The sequence below is a fragment of the Sphaerodactylus townsendi genome, linkage group LG16 (genome assembly GCF_021028975.2).
Source record: "Sphaerodactylus townsendi isolate TG3544 linkage group LG16, MPM_Stown_v2.3, whole genome shotgun sequence".
Lineage (NCBI taxonomy): Eukaryota > Metazoa > Chordata > Lepidosauria > Squamata > Sphaerodactylidae > Sphaerodactylus > Sphaerodactylus townsendi.
In genome coordinates this window covers 31,274,214-31,293,407 of record NC_059440.1, presented here as the reverse complement: position 1 = coordinate 31,293,407, position 19,194 = coordinate 31,274,214, and the positions used below count along the sequence as shown (strand labels likewise).

The 19,194-nt window shown below is 50.2% G+C and overlaps 1 protein-coding gene across 4 annotated transcripts; it reads right to left on the bottom strand.

The window, feature by feature from the left end:
* Positions 1 to 1,080: 1,080 nt before the first annotated feature.
* MTHFR (methylenetetrahydrofolate reductase) lies at positions 1,081 to 17,788 on the bottom strand. Of its 4 annotated transcripts, XM_048519390.1 has the most exons (13): positions 17,662 to 17,788; positions 17,076 to 17,189; positions 12,186 to 12,455; positions 11,621 to 11,859; positions 10,883 to 10,993; positions 9,500 to 9,693; positions 8,477 to 8,727; positions 6,782 to 6,916; positions 6,032 to 6,212; positions 5,610 to 5,792; positions 3,340 to 3,441; positions 2,775 to 2,894; positions 1,081 to 1,891 (listed from the first exon to the last, which is right to left on the bottom strand). In XM_048519390.1, exons 3-13 carry the CDS (start codon positions 12,443 to 12,445, stop codon positions 1,694 to 1,696), a joined length of 1,974 nt encoding a protein of 657 aa, XP_048375347.1. In that variant the 5' UTR covers positions 12,446 to 12,455; positions 17,076 to 17,189; positions 17,662 to 17,788; the 3' UTR covers positions 1,081 to 1,693. The 4 variants fall into 4 exon arrangements, with proteins under 4 accessions (XP_048375347.1, XP_048375349.1, XP_048375348.1 ...); XM_048519392.1 differs by lacking the exon at positions 17,076 to 17,189 and having other exon boundaries at positions 17,662 to 17,768; XM_048519391.1 differs by lacking the exons at positions 17,076 to 17,189; positions 17,662 to 17,788 and adding an exon at positions 13,915 to 15,260.
* Positions 17,789 to 19,194: the final 1,406 nt, after the last annotated feature.

The following is a 19,194-nucleotide window of genomic DNA, read 5'->3' as shown; positions in this document are numbered from 1 at the left end:
TTCTCCCTGGTGGAACCACCCATGATGAAAGCTTCCGTGTTTTTCCACTTTTTAAAGTCTGCGCCGTATCAACAGATTCACCCCCAAAGGCCCAGTAAGCTTTTTAAAAAATACTGGAATGCCCTGCTGGTTCCCTCTGGGGTGTCGCCTGTTTCCTCCCCCTATTTAACCCCCCCCCCCTTGCCGAGACCCTCCCCGCCTTCCTGGAACACAAGGTTGTATTTTTAAACCAGCCTCTCACAGCTGGAATGTCTCAGCCCTCCATGTCCGGCAGGTGCTTGCATCCATCACCGCTCATTAAATGCTCAGCTGAGCAGGCAAGCGTGCGCGCTCGCTTGCTCTCTTCTTCCTGCTTTTCCTTTATCTGCTGGTTAGGCTGCTGATGAAGGAATCTGCCGGGGACAGCCGAGCCCCCTGACAAAGTCCCCCCCCCTCCCCTGGGGATTCCTCAGTGTAGTCCTCCCCCTCTCATTAGCGTGTGGTATAATTGGCAGGTTGGGATTACCCTCTTATCTCTTCGTATCCTATAAGATAGGAGGGAAAGACTGAGCTGCACTTTTAACTGGGACTGGAAACGGGTCAGGCACCTACAAAGGCTGACATTTCCAGGTCTGGTCGAACACCAACCTTGGAGAATATGGCCTGTTTGTATGGTGCAGTTATGCCAAAAAAAACGGTTCCTCCTTCCTTTCTAAGGCTTCTGTTCCACAGGGCTACAGAGAGATGTTAACAGAAGGTGCGTCATGCCTCAGAAACAGAAAGGTGGCTGTGTAAAATTTCTAGAGTTAAAGGGGCGGGTTTGGACCAAGCTTGTGTTCAGAGGCCTAGAGCTGGAATATGCAATCCTGGCCCTTTGAAACTGGCAGGCATGACGATGCTACTAGGCTGGGTATAAATGGCTAAAAGCCTGGCTAAGACAGCAGGAAGCGAACTTTCGAACTCTTCACTCAAATTCAGGGGTTGCAGGTCACATGCACCGGCTCTAGATTCAGGGATGGATACCGACAAGTTCAGCAATACCCATTGATGGGCAGTCAAAGGCCGTTTTCCCAGATTCTCTGCCCATTCATTCACAACATGTGGAGGCATCAATTATGTGCATTTATTAATTACTTTACAATGTTTAAATATCTGGCAAATTCACCCGGCAGGGGACCTTGAAAAAGTCCTTCATCCCGCCATCTTGTTAAACAAAACAAAATAAATAATGAACCAAATCTCCAAGCTTGGAGAAACCTGCTCGGTGGGAAACCAACCCCAGCACAAATGCCCTTCCAGACCGGAGGCTACAAAACCACCAGTCATTTTTAACAGCCAATTAAAAGGGAACGTACTGCAGAAATGGCTCAGTACATTAAGTGCAACGCAAAAATTCTGTGTGTGGGCGGGGGGGGGGGGGGGGGGGAGAGGTAAAGTCAGGGGGAACCCAACTGGGTTTTGAGCTGCCTTGACGAAGTGACAGTGTTGGTCAACTGAAAAAAAAAGGAAAACTAAAATCCTTAGGAAAGCTTCCCAAATCAAAAGGGAGGACAACCCCCCTCCTCCCCCCCCCCCCGTGGTCACCAACTGGAGGAAAGGGGAGGGGGAGGACAGCCAAAGGGGCCCTTCCGGGGGAGTGTTGGGGGCCGCTGCAGCTCCCCCTCGCTTCCCAAGTCCGAGCGTGCCTCCGGCCAGATCGCCTAGGGGATCTTGTTCACGGACGGACCGAACAGTTCAGCAGCTCAAAAGTGTCCTCCACTACCTGCCAGAGGCAGTTGTCAAGGGGGAAATCGTTGTCCACCAGGTTAACCAAGTAGTAGTTGTCGTGGATGTACTGGATGATCATGCGAGAGGGAGATTCCTCTTCATACAGCTTGGCCCACTGCTCGATCCACAGAGCAAAGGCCTCATCCTGTCCAGAAGGGGAAGAGAGAGAGAGAGAGAATTGGGTCACTGTGCCGTGCGTGTTAAAAACAGGCTGCCATTATGGCAATTCAACTTTCACTACAGTGCAAAAAACAGGAAGGCCGGGGGCAGGAAGATACAAATCCATCCCACAGCCCACAAAAAGAATAAGCATTCTTTTCGCCCAATTTAACACCACCATTGTTGTACTTTTATTTCTTGATCTTGTTAAAAAGGCAGAGCTGAAGCACGAAGACCCCACAAAATGCTTAAAGGGCAGCCCATACCCCAAATCCTTTACCATTTCAGTTGTGATGAATATTCTGGCACGTGGGCAGGATTTCCACCAAACAGGAAATACGTTTTTTAAAAGGAGATGCAGCAAACAGCAGAAGCCATAGCAACGTAGTCCAGCTACCCCCTGGGAACCAGGAGGCAGGCCAACAGGGACCAGAGGGAGAGGCAAGGTCGGCCAGCTGCTGCTGCCAGCCCAGTGGTCTTTTGCTCTCCTCTCCCTACTGTTTTGGAAAGGGGGGTGTAGAGGGGGAACCCTCCTCCTAAAGGAAGCCCCCTGGCTCCCCCAACTAAACTCCTGTACCTCAGGGAAGCCTTGTGATAAGTTACAGGAAATAAATGGGAGGATTTTGGCCTGCCCCCTACGTGTCATCTCCGAACATGAGCCAGGATCATGTGCCAGTATGTTAAACAGTGTGGGAGAAACACAGAGGTAGAACTCCTTGTCTCTCAGCGTTTGCAGGGTTGGTCTTCATGCAGCCTCCGACTTTGTTCACAGGAGCATGCATTGGGGGGGGGGGGGGGAGAGACTTGGGTTCTGCATCCCAAAGCCAAACATTTCCCAAATGAAGAGGCAGAACAGCCCTCTTCTTTACCTTCCAGTACATGAAGCTAACTGGATCCACCACCGTCGGCTGAACGATCTCCCTGCCAGGGAAGATGCCCCAAGTCACAGCGTTTGGCTGCAGGTCGTGAGCGTTGGTGATGTTTTCACCCTGCCAATAGGAAGAGGGGAAGGGAAGAATGAGAAAGAAACTGGCGCTCATTTCTTCCAAAGGCTAAATTGGCCAGTCGTTCCAGATTGTGTTATTTCCACCTTCAAAAGACGGCTCTCTTAAGCTACTGGGAGGGCTCGGGCACCAAAGAGGGCACATGACTCGTTCTCTGCTGCCTTGGAGGGCTAAGGCTAGATCCTTGAGGGGCTTCAGACACAGGAGGGGAAAGGGCAGTCAAGCGTTATAAGAAGCTTTCTGATGGTAAGAGCAGTTTCACAGAAGAACCGGTTTTCAGAGAGGGTCTCTCCCCAGCACCAAGGCTTGCTTTCTTCTGAATACGACTCATGGATTTTCTCCTGCTGTGGACACCCAGCCTGCCCACCTTGGTTTGCCGATAGCAACGCTTGTGCGGCCTGCCATTTGAGTGACAGCTGCTAGGGCTCACCTTGACATTGACAATGTGATAATTCACCCGCTGCCCATATTTCTTCAGGACCGTCTGGAGGGCCGTGACGGTCTCGCTGGAAGTGAAGAACTCCAGGTAAGCCTGTAGAAAAGAAACGGGGCACTTTAGAATGTGGATTCCTTTGCAGCGGGAACCCAAGGGGGTGGGTTGGGGGGGAACCAAGGAAGGCAGAAGCTGCTTCTTTCCCCTGTTCTTCAGCACTCCTGCATTTCCACCCATATTGCTTCTGTTGGGGAGTTAATTCCCCTAATATTTCCCAGACTTTTTTATTCTGTGCCCTCTGATAACGCAATGCAACACATGCGGGCGCCCCAACCCAACCCAACCCAACCCAACCCAACCCAACCCATCCCTCCCTGTCCTGCCTCCAGTCCTGTAAATAAAACATTTGCTCTGGAAGACGAAAACAGCCCTTTGAGCTGTTTCTTTGGCTCTCCGGCCTTTCCAGCTCAAGACAACTTCTTCTTTGCAAGGCAGCCATTTTGCATGTAAAAATGAAGGAGTCTGTCAGTCTAGCCACAAGACCGATCCCAAACATCCCTTAAAACCCACCAATGAAATTTAACACCAATGGAAAGAAAGACCCAGTCATGATCAACAAGGGATGCAGATGGTAATTGGTCCCAAATAACCCTTCCTGCTATGTAGGGCTCATACCCAAAGGAGTCCATAGGGGCACAAGGGGCTTCCCCCCTCTTCACTGTTTTCCAGAGTCCCAAGAGCCCTTCGAAGCAGCTGTTTTCCCTGGCAGGGGGAGGAACAGACAACCTGTGTGTTTCTTATAGCAGGGGCAAATAGCTGCTTCATGGGGTCCTTTGAGGTCAGGAAAACAGCCAAGGGGAAGGATCAGCCTGCCCCCTTAAGCCTAAACTGTGACCCCAATTAGAAAATCGCATACACACAGCCCCTATTTAGCACTAAAAACACTGGAAATCTGCTCATGGATCATCCAGTGTCTGCCTAGTTTGCCCCTGATCTTATTGGGTTTAAACATCGAAAAGCAATACAAGACCTAACATCTTTAGGGACATAATTCTTATGTCTGCCACCACCATGCGGAGAACAACTCAGAGGATTTTGCTGAGCCACAAACTGCAGCTGAAACGGAGACTGCCTCTTTACAGGCCAAGAGGTGGCTGCCTCCAGCCAGCCACTCACCGGCCTCAGGGGGTTTGAGGCATTGCTCATCTGTCTCAGCTGACCTTAATCTGGTGTCACTAAGAGACGGAGAAGATAGCAGGACAATAAGCTGGAATGAAACCGGGTCTCGCCAACGGCGGAAGGGAATGAAAAGAAACGCACTAATGCAAGGCACCTACTAATTTGTGTGCTCGTGCTGCTATCTCCTTGGATTCAACATTTTATTCAAAGGGAACAGCAACGATCAAGAGGCTATTTTTTAAAAGTGCAGCAAGCAGGAAGCCCAATTTTGGACTGGAGAGGGGGGGCGACTGCACTGCGGGGGGGGGGGGGGGGAAGTGCAAGGGGGCTTCCCACAGTGCATCCTGATCGGCTCTTAATGAAGGTTTTGGCATTCACAGTCTTTGTGTTAGTGGCAGCACACGCCATCGGCTAATAGCCCTTAATCCTTCAGCCCCCCCGCCCTGCGACTGGCTGGCCTTGGCAATCACAGTTTCTCATTCATTCATTATTATTCCCAGCTTGAGAACCTGCACTCTCTCCTTTCACCACCAGCGTGGTGTAGTGGTTAAGAGCAGGTGGATTTTAATCTGGAGAACCAGGTTTGATTCCCCATTCCTCCACCTGAGTGGCGGAGGCTTATCTAGTGAACCAAATGCATTTCCCCACTCCTGCATTCCGGCTGGGTGACCTTGGGCCAGTCACAGTTCTTTGGAACTCTCTCAGCCCCACCTGCCTCACAAGGTGTCTGTTGTGGGGAGGGGAAAGGAGCTTGTAGGCCACCTCGAGTCTCCTTACAGGAGAGAAAGGTGGGGTATAAATCCAAACTCTTCTTCTTTTCTTTCCCTCAACCACCCCCATCACCTGCAGGCTGGTCTTTTCTTACAGGAGAGAAAGGTGGGGTATAAATCCAAACTCTTCTTCTTTTCTTTCCCTCAACCACCCTGCCTTGCCACCTGATGTTGGCTGGTTGGCCAGCCCAGGTTCAAAGCAAGGGTCTGCAGCCACAAAGTGAAAGCTGCCCTCACACAAAGAAGGCGCCCTAGTACCTAAGCCACAGTGGCGCAGGAAGGAGTGAAGAGAGATGCACACAAACACCGAGAGGATACCTTCTGAAAGACGTAGCCCCCACCAGGCCCCCAGCCCACGATGGGGTCGGTGGATGGCTTGCCGTTGATGTTCGGCTGGGAATTGATGGTCAAGATGCCTCTCTTGTTCACCTTGGCCAATTCTTCCTTCAGGAGGTTTGTCTCCGGAGCCAGCGGGTCGTCGTTCCAGGGCAGGCAAGTCACCTGAGAAGCCAGAGGGTTGGTAAAGATTTGGAGAGCAGGAGGTAGCCAACACCCCAGACTGAATAATCAGGGAGCAGGAATGGACTCCACCCCCACCCCCGACTATTTGCTGGGTTTGGTAGCCAGACATTCATTCTTGTGACATTCTTTCAGGTGGGCCTTCGTGCTCAGTGATCCACAACGTCTCCTCTGACAGGAGTGCTTTGATAGCGTGTTCCTCTGCAGCAAATGCCGCTCACCTTGTGGCCATGCTTGTTGGGCTCTCCAGAGATGTAACACCTGAAGACCTCGAAGACGCTCTGTTCGCTGGTCAGCTCCTCACCCCACATCTTTAGGAGCTCTTCCCGCGGTGACTTGCTCTTCAAGTAGAATAGGTAATAATCCTTGAGCTCTCCAAAGGCTGGGGAGGATGAATTACCCCTGAGGGTTTGGGGGAGACGGGGGGGCGTTAGCAGAGGGGGAGGACGAGAGGCGGCATGCGGAGAGAGATCAGCGGCCATCGTGAGCAATGCTGATTCCATGCACCCCCAAGTTCCCCATGGAGCCAAGCAACCAGAATAGCAAGGAACGCTTATTTTAGTCATGTCAGAGGATAGCCGTGTTGGTCCGTGGAAGAAGAGTCCAGGAGCACCTTACAGGCCAACAGATTTTCATGGTGTAAGCTTTTGAGAGTCGATGCTCCCTTTGACTGTTGAATAGACCTTTGACTGCCAAAATCTTACACCCTCCAAAATCTCGTTATTCTCTAAGATACCACTGGATTCAAATCTAGTTAATTTAGTAAGTCCCTTTAATGCTGACATTGGTGCTTTCCCCATTTTTACTGTGCAGAGCTTTGAATTTTACCAGAAAAGTAGTGTCTTAAGAAGGACATTATTATCAGCTAGGTTTGCAAGAGCCCTGATGGCCTCATTCTGTCTCTCTGTTTCCCTTAGATGGGCCCACCGTCTCCCAATCCAGACTGTCTCTTCTACAGACACGACACTCACCAGCGGCCGTTGGGGAACTCGTCCCATTCCTGAGTTCGGTAGATGTAGCTCTTCGGCCTGGAGGCCCAGAAAATGGGCCGGACGTCTTCAACTCGCCGCTTGGGGTGAGCGCTAATGGCCCAAGGCAAGAGCCTCCTGTGTGAATAGGAGGAACAAGACAGCCACATGAATATCTGTTTCTCGCATCTAGTATGATTATCCCAAGCACGTAGAGTACATTTCCGCCCCAGAATTCAAACTGAAGGTGTACCTGCGTTTCTGCCCCATGAGACTGACTTCTGTTAGTAGCCCTGCAATTGATCCTTAAAGATCAACTGCCTCGGCCGGGCCTCTAAAGCGCTCAAGGCAATTCTCCCTCTCCTATTATCCTTCTTACAACCCTGTGAGGTTGGTTAAGCTGACGGGCAGCAACCAATGCAATCCTGTGACGAGTTACTCTATTGATTTCAGCAGGCTTAGACAGCAGTAACTCTGAATAGGGTTGTACTATGAGTGACTTACAACTGAGATGTCATTTGAACTCCAGTCCTCCTGTTCTGACTCTTATCAACTACAGCCTACTGGACAGTGGAAGTTCTGTTTACATAAGACTGCTGTAGACAGACTTCTTTCGCAATTTCCGGTTGAAGGAACTATCGCAGCATATTGTGGCAGTGAGTTCCATAAGTTAAATATGTTGTCCATCCTGAACCTACTGTCCATGAATTTCATCAAGGGGTCCCCAGATTCTAATTGTAATGTTGTAATATCTTGCCCACCCCTCGCAACATGATATGGTATGCTATTCTCGCCATCTGATATTGCATTGTTTTATTTTGTATTTATGGTTTATGTTATTTGCTATGTTTTATTGGTGCATAAGAACATAAGAACTAGCCTGCTGGATCAGACCAGAGTCCATCTAGTCCAGTACTCTGCTACTTGCAGTGGCCCACCAGGTGCCTTTGGGAGCTCACATGCAGGATGTGAAAGCAATGGCCTTCTGCTGCTGCTGCTGCTCCTGAGCACCTGGTCTGCAAAGGCATTTGCAATCTCAGATCAAGGAGGATCAAGATGGGTAGCCATAGATCGACTTCTCCTCCATAAATCTGTCCAAGCCCTTTTTAAAGCTATCCAGGTTAGTGGCCATCAGCACCTCCTGTGGCAGCATATTCCAAACACCAATCACACGTTACGTGAAGAAGTGTTTCCTTTTATTAGTCCTAATTCTTCCCCCCAGCATTTTCAATGGATGCCCCCTGGTTCTAGTATTGTGAGAAAGAGAGAAAAATTTCTCTCTGTCAACATTTTCTACCCCATGCATAATTTTATAGACTTCAATCATATCCCCCCTCAGACGTCTCCTCTCCAAACTAAAGAGCCCCAAACGCTGCAGCCCCTCCTCATAAGGAAGGTGCTCTAATGTTTTAATGTATTGTGTACACTGCCCAGAGCCCTTCAGGGGGTGGGCAGTATATTGAATTAAATTAATTAATTAATATAAATAAATAAATAAAATAATATTATTTCCCTTTTTGGTCAATGGTATAATTTATATCCTCATAGCCACCGTTCATAAGGACACCAAGGGCCGAGGCTGCTTCAGGGTTTACCGCTAGAGTTCTTCCAGGAAACACAGCGGTTTCTCGATTCCTCTTCCGACACCCTCCTCCTACTCAGGTGGAGCTGCTCCAGCGAGGCCCGCCCTGTGCTCACCTGGGGTCCTCTTTCCAAAGGCCAAGACGCCTCAACACCTCAATAGTTGCCACTTCCCGGTTGAGGGTGTAAAAATGCAGGCCGTGCACCAAGCCGCTGTCCAGCAGCTCACGGCACATGGTCACCGCCAGCTCGATGCCGTAATTCCGGATCGCTGCATCGTTATCCTTGATGGGATCGATAATGTCCTTGATCTCCTGGGGCACCTCCAGTTTAGACAGCTTCACAAGTTGGCGCAGAGAATGATAACCCTGAATCGGAGAGGCAAGAGCTTCTGGTCACAAATATTCACCAGTAACGTGTTGGTTGAAAATGGCGGCGTCGACAATTGCAGCAGGATGAACTGATAACAAGACTTGAGAGGGTAGAGGACAGTTAAACTTCAGGGGGCAGTGAGGAAATGATATTTGTGAGTGAGGAAGAAAGATTCTTGACAGTAGAAAACTAGCAGAGAAAGGAAATATCTAGAAAATGCTAGGAAATTAAAAAGAGGACACTAAAAATAGTATTTCTTCTCCCATCCTAACTTTACCACTTCATTCTTCTTTTTATTCTAGCATAAGTTTTTTTCAGCTTCAGGACAAAAATGGACTTGAGGCCTCAAGGGCTTGAGCGAGAATGGGAAAGTGTTAGTCTTACAGTGCTGCAAGACTCCCATTAACTTTTTGAAAGTTTCCTTGCTGGGTCACTTGGAGGAGGCTGTGACTCACCACAGGCGACTGTGCTATTTTCCAAATCAAAAGTAGAACCAAATTCAAGTCCATCAGTATCTTAAAGGATCAATAAAATTTTCCAGGATATAAGCTTTAATTAATCAAAGCTCCCTTTTATCAGGCATCTGCCTTATCATTGTCGTTTTTGGTCTTTTCAGATGCTCCTGGACTTGAATTTTGCTCTCTTTTAAAGGTAACTTTGCAAACTGATAGCAACAAGTAATGACATCATGTTGAGGTGGGCGTTTTTTTGTTCAGACGTTAGAAGCATCCACATTGGCATCTGTCGGGAAACCCAAAGGGGTCTCACCTGTATGGGAAAGATTCCCGGCACAATGGGGCAAGTGATGCCGACGGCCTGGCAGTCCTTCAGAAACTCGAGGAACGTTTCCGACCGGAAGAAGAGCTGCGTGATGACGAAGTCAGCCCCTGCTGAGACCTTTTCCTTCAGGTGCTTCAAATCATCGACGTAACTCTCAGCCTCTGGGTGGCCCTTGGGGTAACCTGTTGTGGTCAACAAGATTAGGGTCTGTTTTCTTGTGTATTCCTAAAAGTTACAAATGATCAGTCCTTCACAAAATATCAAGACATCTCACGCTCTCCAAAATGACAACTGACCATCCTAAAATCTGTATCTGTCCAGTTTATTTACAGGAAGTCTCTAGCACAGGATTTCGTGGGTTCTCCCTCCTCCTTTGGGATTCTCCCTTCAACACAAGTTAAGTCCTCTCCTGCCTCCATCCTCAGCTTCACTATCATCCTATACCTGCAGGCAAGAATCCAACTAGCCTCAGAAGCCGACCATTATTTTGGGTCCCCACCGACCTCACTCCTTCTCTGAGCCCTCTGGCTGATCAAGGCCCAGGCAAGCATGTGAATTTATGGGCCTTGTTTTTTGGCCCTGGGGAGCAGTGAGAGAGATGTCTTTGAAGCTCATAGAGAAATGAGACTGACTGTTCTTGCATGTGCCAGAGGAAAGGAAGGGGTGGAGCCAGCCTTTCCCACCAAGCAACAGAGAGATCTCCCTCCCATTCCATGCCCTCTAAAACAGATGTCCCCAACATGATGCACAGGGCATTCCATGGAAGGCAATAGACATAGAGGGATGAATGGTCACCTCCAGTCCACCAGCAACCATGTTTATCAGTTCACCATTGGCAAAGGCCCATGGAGTTTGCCTTTCTGATCTCTGTTTGTGGCAGCTGGGAAATATCGGCCTTCCTGCCGCTTTGTTTATTTGTTTAAAAACTCTTATCCTATTTTTCTCCTTCGCAAAGCAGCTTATGATAACAATTAAAACCTCAAGGCTGAGTACTAAAGCAAAGATTAAAACTATGAGCAGGTTAACAAAACCTGGAACAGAATAGATTTATGGACTAGCTCCGGATCATTTAGCACAACATTGCCCAAAATGCCCATTTAAGTGTTCCAGCCCTTCGCTGTTTCATAAAAACTGTAGGGGAGTTGCCCTTCCAAGACAGACTCCTATAACTTTTCTAATATGTCCCCCCCGCCCCAAAAAAACTAACAAAACCCCTAACACTCCGTTCTGCCTGAGCTATACTTTCATTTCCCATTTAGTTTAGTACTGGGATTCCATTGCTCCTAAGTCCGTATCTTGGTTTCCCGCAAGTGTGGACATAAAAGGGATGACCGAACCTTTGTTGCGCACAGACCGGACCAGCTTCCTTACCCGCCACGCAGATATCAAAATAATCTTCAAATTCAGACCGGATGTGCTTCACCAAGTCTGTGGCGTAGTTGAAGCCGTCCACTTCCTCTTCCCACTCTTCAGCAATCGGATCTGAGCAAGTGGAGAGAGGGAGAGGATCAGTGCAAACGTTGTCCTACACGGTGCACGTTTTACTTCATCCATGACCTCTCCGTTCTTCCAGAAGAAGATCTTGCGTTGTGGAAGGCAGGAATCCGAGCCTTCAGAGAATATGGTGAAGTGGAAAGGGCGGCAGGCTAGGACACTGTGCAACCCAGGTTGAAATCCAACAAGGAAGGTCACTAGATAACCTTGGGGCTATCACAAACTCTCAGTCTGGCTTGACAAAATGGACCCGGGGAAGCAGGGGGGGGGGGGGGGACTGTCTTCTTCAAGTTGGTTTTTGATGCCCTGCATTTCTCTACCATCAAAGTCTTAAAGGAGCCTACAAACTCCTTCCCTTCCTCTCCCCATGACAGAGACTTTGTGAAGCAGGTGGTTCTCAGAGAGTTCTGAAGGAACTGTGGCTGGCCTAAGGTCACCCAGCAGGCTTCATGTATAGGAGTGGGGGAAAACCCTGATTCTTCTATTTAGAGTCTGCCATTCATGTGGAATTGCGTGTAGTCAAACCCGGTTCTCCACTCCCTCCTGCCTAACTCTGGTGACACCAGACCACTCTTGTCCCAAATCCCCTAAAGGGCCCATAACGCAGCCACTTACCCCCACGTAGTGCCATGATATTCTTCAGCCCCAACCGTTTGGCTTTGTGCAGGTGTGCGGTGATCGTCTCCTTGGTCTGGTTGCAACAGGTCATGTGCAGGACGGTCTCCAGGCCACAGTAGTTGAGTGCCGTGCTGGCCATCATCATTGAAGAGGTCTCCTTATCGGAGCCGGGGTCTCCAGCGGGGTGCCAGGTGACATCGATGAAGAGTGGGCCGCCGGCCCCCATGCGGTCGAACCTGCCCATTTGACCCAAGCAAAGTGACTGGGGCCGTTTAGACCAGAGGCCCCCAACCTTTGGGGCACATTCTGATTTCTGCACACTTCTCTCTGTGATACACCTCTGAAGATGCCAGCCACAGATGCAGGCGAAACGTTAGGAACAAGATCTACCAGACCACGGCCACACAGCCTGGAAAGCCCACAACAACCAGTTGAGTACAGTCGTGAAAGCCTTCGACAATACATAATATTCACAGGTTTGCTGCCTTTGAACCACAGCAGGGGATAACTCAGCACAATCCTAACATTCCTCTGTGCACTGCACCAACTTCCCACCCCTCACCTGGAGATGAGGTTGACGGCCCCATTGGATGTCCGTGGGGGGAAGAACTCCAGGGAGAACCACTTGTCCCCAGAGTCCTGCCTCCGGCGCATCTTTTCGCACAGGCGGTCATGTTGCTCAGGGTCAAGGACCGGGGTGGAGCATCGCGAGCTGTCCTTCGAACTCTCACTGCTGCTGCTGTTTCCATCGGACCTCACACCGGCCACCCCGTTGGGGCCGCCGCCGATCCCGCCGCCGGCACTGCAAGATTCGTTGACCATGGTGAGGGATCTGGAATTAGAGCAGGGAGGAAGGTAAGATGCATTGGCACTCCTCTCTGACCTTCTTTAGGGAGCACGCAAATATGTTCATAATAAGGGAGCAGCTGTGTACCAACAACTGGGCATCATCTGGTGTCTTGTTCTCTGCAGCGGTTCTCTTTGGCCTTGTTTGTTCAAGAGCTCTGGCTTCTTGATCAAATCAGCCCTGCACAGAACCGTAGAAACAAGGGAGTACCAAAGGCTGTGTTATTTTCATGAAACAGTTGAATCACTATGAATTGTGGAGCCACTGAAGGTTATCCGGGGTTGTATGGCCGTGTTCCAGTAGCATTTTCTCCTGATGTTTCACCTGCATCAGTGGCTGGCATCTTAGATGCCAGCTACAGATGCAGGCGAAATGTCAGGAGAAAATGCTACTGGAACACGGCCATACAACCCGGAAAACCCACAACACCTAGTAGAAACAAGAAGGCTTGCTTGGCCCACCCCCCCACCGACAAGGGATGCCAGGTGCATGTTGGGAAATTCTCGGAGATTTTGGGATGGAGCCTGGGGAGGATAGTGGGGTGCAATGTCAGAGAGTCTACCCTCCAAAGCATCAATGTTCTCCAAGTGAATTGATCCCTGCTGTCTGGAGGTGAGCTGTAATTCCTTGGGATCCCCAGGCCCCACCTGGAGGTTGGCATCCCTGGCAACAAGTCACTACCAAAACGAAGAACAATCACTTGGAAACGGGACAGTTGACAGCCAATGAGCTGTCTTTTCTTTTTGCAGCAGCAGTAATGAGAAAGTGCTAGTACTGGATTTACTTTCTCTCACTCCATTTTACAGTTAGAATCCTTCTTCCAACAGCTACCTGGCAAGGTGAGGCTTCAAGCCAGAGTCTCAGCCATTTTGCAGATCAGGGACGCAGAGCTCTGCTCAAAACTAATCTGGGAGAAGGTCTTGCAGAGCAGAGATTGCAGACGGCATCCAGGCCAAAACTTTGAGGACTTGCCCCTAGCAAAAAGGGGGCTGATTAGATTAAATGCCCTGTGGAGGTTAAGCAAACAAGTCAAGGGGGCCACACCCAAAACAGAAGGCAAGGTATTGTTCACAATGCAATCCCTGAGGCAGTTTGGTTGTCCTCATTAGGAAGATTTCGGGCCCCAGAGCCTAGGGGCACCTCCTAATAAAAGTTTCTCCTCTCACGCCCATCCTTCCCTCAACTGGCTTCTTCAATCTTCCCAAGCAAATTCTGTCAGGGGAGGACACAAGGGGAAGGTATTTTGCCCTGACCTAGTTTGGTCTCCTGTCTACCCATGTGGCTGACCAAGAGGGTCACAAGCAGCACCATGCTCTTCACGGCTGGCTCCGTGCTGGACCAGCGGAGTGGGAGAAACAGGCTGCTGGAGAGGCAGGGAAGGAGAGGCAACATGCGGGAGGCTATTTCCAAGAACAGGCAGCAAAACAAATCAGCTGTCACTTGCCTGGTGTGGTGGTTCTTTGGGGCCAGGGTCCACTGTAGCCGGGCATTCTGCTCACTGGACTTCCTAGTGGCCTCCAGTTTATTTATTCCCACTGCCCACGTGTCTCCAGCCAGGCTCAGCCGCACCTGACCTCGTGGGGCTTGGACTGAGTTGGCCACCTCAGCTCTCCCTCATTCGTGCTCCCGCTCCAAAATGGACCCCGTCCAGCAGCCTCGGCGTTCCCAGCCAAATGCCCAGGGCTCCCATTCAGGTTTGCGTGCATAAAGCCAGCCCTTGAGGTGCATTCACTACGGCAGGTCTCCTCCAATCAGAGGCTGGCCCTTACCTGCAGATACCCTGCCTCCCTTGCCAATCGGATGCTAGCCCTGGCATCCCCTCCAATCAAAGGCATGATTTGATCTCCATCCACCAATGGCCAGCATCCCTCCCGGTGGAAAAGCCAGCCCCACGATATTCCCTGCGTTGCTTGCTTAGCAGACACAAAAGCTACAATGGACTAACTGTTCTGAGCGCTCCAGCACTTTACAAGGGCTGGCTGGGACAGGTTATTCCCCAGTGACCTTTCCGGTCTGCTCGTAAACCACAAGAAAGAGATGCAAAAATATCTGCTCTCTTTCTTGCCATCCAAGCCCAGAAGGCAAAAAGAAGGGAGAAGCGGCACAACACACACACAAAAAAAAATAAAGAGTCTAGTGACACCTTAAAAAGAGATGAAGAACCAGACTCCCCCTTCACCAGATGCATTTGATTTTTGCTTTTCTGTTTCAGCAGAGCATTTGTTTTGTGCTCAAATCCAAAACAGACAGAAACTCATCCAAAATCCCTAGCAAATGCAATTAATTGTGCTACATGGTGCTGACCTGGGGAATCTGCCATGCTAAAATCTCTTGCAGGATGCAAAAACTCGCTCACAATTTTTTAATATTTGGTTGTACCTAATAAAACAGAATTTACACAACTGTCTTGGGAACTTTTTGCTATGATCTACCAAAGCTGTCTTCAGACTTAGCTCAGGGATGTAGTGGGAGAAAAGACCCGTCGCCTGTTCTAATCTCTGACAATTAGAGTCTGTTCCCAGCGTAGCATTTGCTTTGGCTCAGGGTTCAGTTTGTGGAGGCTGTTCCTGGATCCCTGGCCAGGGCTCTCTCCAGATGGCAGGAGTCCCAGAAAAGTGACTGGGCTCAGATCTCTCCGGGACAAATGGAGAAAGGAATTTAGAACAATTGCAACTGAAGCAGAAACCAGCCGTGACCCTGGAGCTTCACAAGCCTGCTCTGTTACAGCAGATCTCAAAATAAGAGCCAATCCTGCAACAAATTCCTGTTATCATCAGTGGTGCAACCTCGCTGTAGAATTCTGCCCTGGGTTTGCTTCCAAGCGCTCTTGTGTTTGGCTCAAAGTACTTTTGCTCACCTTCAACTGGTGCAACAGCTGCACCTGTTCCTGGTTCAGTCTGACCTAAAGAAAGTATCCAAGCCTAGGTAGCCCAAGTAGAGAGCGTTCCAGCAGTTCCGTCTAGATTTAACCAAGCCTTGGATACCTTCGGTAAGATCGGACTGAGCCAGGAACAGGTGCAGCTGATGCACCAGTTGAAGGTGAGCAAAAGTACTTTGAGCCACCAGCCTCTTGGCGTTCTAAGGTTTCTACAGTTGGCGTTCTAAGGTTCTAAGGCTGGCACCTTGATCTTATTTAGAAAGAAGCCAGCAGCCTCCTGACCCCAGTCTGTATAATGGAGCTAACTCCGTGCCCTTTCCAAGGTGCTGATTTTCTGTGCCAGGTGCTTGAGGTCAGAAGCACTGCCACACTCCAGGTTGGTTGGTTCTCTTTGCTTAAACATTGCCTGCCTGGATTAGTGGCCTCACCCTGCAGGCAATGAAGCCTCTTTTGTGTATTGTCGAAGGCTTTCATGGCCAGATTCAACTGGTTCTGGTGGGTTTTCCAGACTGTGTGGTCGTAGTCTGGTAGATCTTGTTCCTAACGTTTCACGTGTATCTGTGGCCAGCTCGGAAAACCCACAACAAGAAGTCTCTTCTGTTTTCCAGGTGCGATCCCTCCACCCGTCCCATTGCAGCCAGCAAAGTACATCAGTCTGCATTGCTTGAATTTGGGGGCACAAACACTTGACAAGCTACCTTCTTCACAGATCACCCTCAAACTGCACTCATGATATACAAGAAATAAATTAGGGTGCATGATTCTTAACTCTTCATCCCAGTTCCTACATGGAGGCCCCCTCCCCAATAGAATAGCCTTTCAAGTCGAAATCATAGGGGTGGAATAGAATTCCCTTTATAGCAGAATGATTTACTTATGCACCATATTAAGGAAGAATGGCTCACACCACGAAAGGGCAGCCATTTATCTGCATTATTTATTTGATCACATCCCTTCATCTGCATTTTTAGTCTTTTACGCATTACATATTCTGTCAGATGGGAAAATCAGCTCCTTGCTCCACAGAGAACCTTAACGTTTAATTTCTGTCCTACCCACCGCAACAGAGAATTCTCGACCCCAAAGGTAATCAGGAAAAAGCTAGATGTGCACCAGGAGCCACCCCCAAATAGGCCCTCGTTCTCCCAGGTCACCATATAAGGTGTGAAATAGTTCTGGAATGGGAGAAGGCATATTTTTAGCATCACGGGTGGCTAAGGAGAATCACCGGGTGCAGAATACTTTGGGGGTTGTGAAAAGTGCATATTCCCTCTGGAGAAAGCTTTATGGTCGAGGAAAACATGAGGGTGAAATTTAAAGAGAAGGATTTTTATGGGGGGACTATAATTGTGAGGCAGAACGGTGCATAAAGAAAATAGTGTGTGTGGAACATTATTATTACGCAGCTTAAGCACTGCTTATCTATTCTTTAGCAGCTGCATTGAGAGAACAATATTTGCAGATGGGAGAAATAAGAGTATTTTTAAAATAAAGTAACTATAAGGGGAGAATCAGATATGCCTTTTCAATTCATGCAGCCTTGTTATAAAATATTCATTTAACAGTTGGCATCTCTGAGCTGCCAATTTTCCTCTACCCTTTTCCCGGACATCCTGTCTCCGAGCGGTTATTTTAAATTGCAGTCGGCCCCCAGAGCACTTTGGCAGAAACGGGGGCACCCAAGGGAGCTAAGCGATAAAGTAAAGGAAAAGGTGGGAGACTCTCACCTGGATGGCCCAGGCTAGCCTGACCTGGGAAGCTGAGAAGGGTTGATCTAGTTCAGGGGTGTCCAACTCTAGCGCCCCAGACAGATGTTCATGGACTGCGATTCCCATCAGTCCCTGCCAGGAAAGGGGGAAAAGCTGAAGGGCGAAATGGTATGAAAAAGGGGGCAGGATGTCCCTGGAGGGGCACCCCCAGCTCTCAATTATTGGGGTGCGCACCTCCATCTATGCCTGCTCCCCTCTTAATGCTCCTTATTAATGGATGGCCACGCGGTAGAAAAGGGCGGGAGGGGGAGAAACTATTTTATTGCATGCGGGGGGGGGGGGCGGACCGGCGGAGACAAAAGTTTGGAAAGAGTTTAAAAAATGGATTCTTCGTCGTCCAGGTGAGTAGAAAGTTTAGGGGGGGGAATCTGGCGCCTCCCACCTGTTGTCTCGCTTTGCCGCCCCCCCTTCTCCCCTCCCCCTGCCACGTGGGGCTAAAGACGCAAAAGGATCTACGCCTTGAAAAGAAAAGTCTGCCCCCCCCCCCCGCACTTCCCGGCGGAGCTGGCCCCTGCCGCGCGTGTCAGTGCGCGCTCCCGCTCACCTGGCCTGGGGTGCCGCAGCCCCTCCCAGCTCCGGCCCCGCCGCCACCCGAGAGCTGGTCTCGCCAGGCGCGCTCCCGGAGGGAGAGGGGGCGTGGCAGAGGCCCTTCCGAGGGGGCGGTGCTTCCCCCCTGGCCCGCCTCTCCGGACAGGCGTGGGGTTGCGGCGGTGAAGAGCCGCGGGATACCTGTAAGGGTCAGGAAGGCGCGCGCCTCCAGCTTACCTACCCTGCAAGTGGGTATCAGCGAGGAGAGGGGCATGCTGTCTTTCAGAGGGGTAGGCCTCGGGACTCGTGGCTGGAGGCTCGAGGAGAAAGGGGATAAGGCTAACATGGCGGGCAGTGTTCTTCCCTTCTCCTTGCGCTCACAACAGCCCTATAAGGTAGGCCAGGTCGAGGGTTTGTGACAAGCCCGAGGTCTCCCGGTGGGCTTCCATGGTAGAAATTGGGATTTCAAACCCAGGTTGCCCAGTATCCACTGCACCACATTATTTCCTATCTGGCAGTGAAAACACCAGACGTTTCGGAACCCAGCCCAAGCATCACAAACTTGTGATCTGCCACTGCCATCCACTGCAATTCCATACGCAATTTGTCTCTCTCCATCTGGCCCTGTGCCACAGAAGAGACGCGGTATGGCCATGAAAGCGGACTCGATCTGGGAATAAGGCACGCTCGTTGCTCATTTTTCCATCAACCCCCTCAGCACATGTCCCGTTTTCGTGCGCTTCCGGTCCCTGGCGTTCAACTTCCGTCCTTTTTCCTGGATCCGCGACACCGTTGCCTAGGATACCGCTTCTCATTTCACGGTCCTTTCTGGCCACGCCCCGCTCCTGGTTTCGTGGAAGAAGAGGAAGGAATGGGGAGGTCGCGTGACGCGCATGCGCACCGAGCGTGGCTGGCCAGCTCCCAACCTCGCAGGGCCGAGGGAGTGGAGGAGGAAGATAAGGCGGCGTGGTTTGCAGTGGCCGGGCTGCGGCATGCTGTTGTTGGAGAGGGAGAGCCCCGCACCGGGAGGAAGAGCTGGTATAGGCGGGCGTATGGGTGCACGGTGTCATTGGATCCTCCCGCCTCCTAGCCAGGCAGAGATGCCTCTGGGCATGTGCAGAGTACCCACGTTGGGTCTTCTGCAGCGAGGAATGGTAACCTTATCTTTCCATTTATAGATGCCCAATTACGGGAAAGCATAAATGATGACAGTAAAAAATGATATTGATAACTTCAGTAATTTTTTTTCTGCAGGACTAGTTATGGAGTCGGAGTTGTGGGATGAAGGCTTCATTTTAAGGTTCCCCGCAAAGGCTGCATGTAGAGTAGACACATATGTATTATAGAAGGGGGTCCTCTGGACATGTGCAGAGGGTCCTTCCTGCCCACCCTTCTATAACCACCCTTTTCATAAAATTTCCTGCGGCATCTCACCTAATAGTTCTGGATGGTGCAGGAGCCTGCGGGAATCTTCCTTGGACATATGTGGCCCCGATTAAGGCAGTGGGAGATGCCTCAGAGTAGCAAAGGAAAGTCCTGTAGCAGAAGC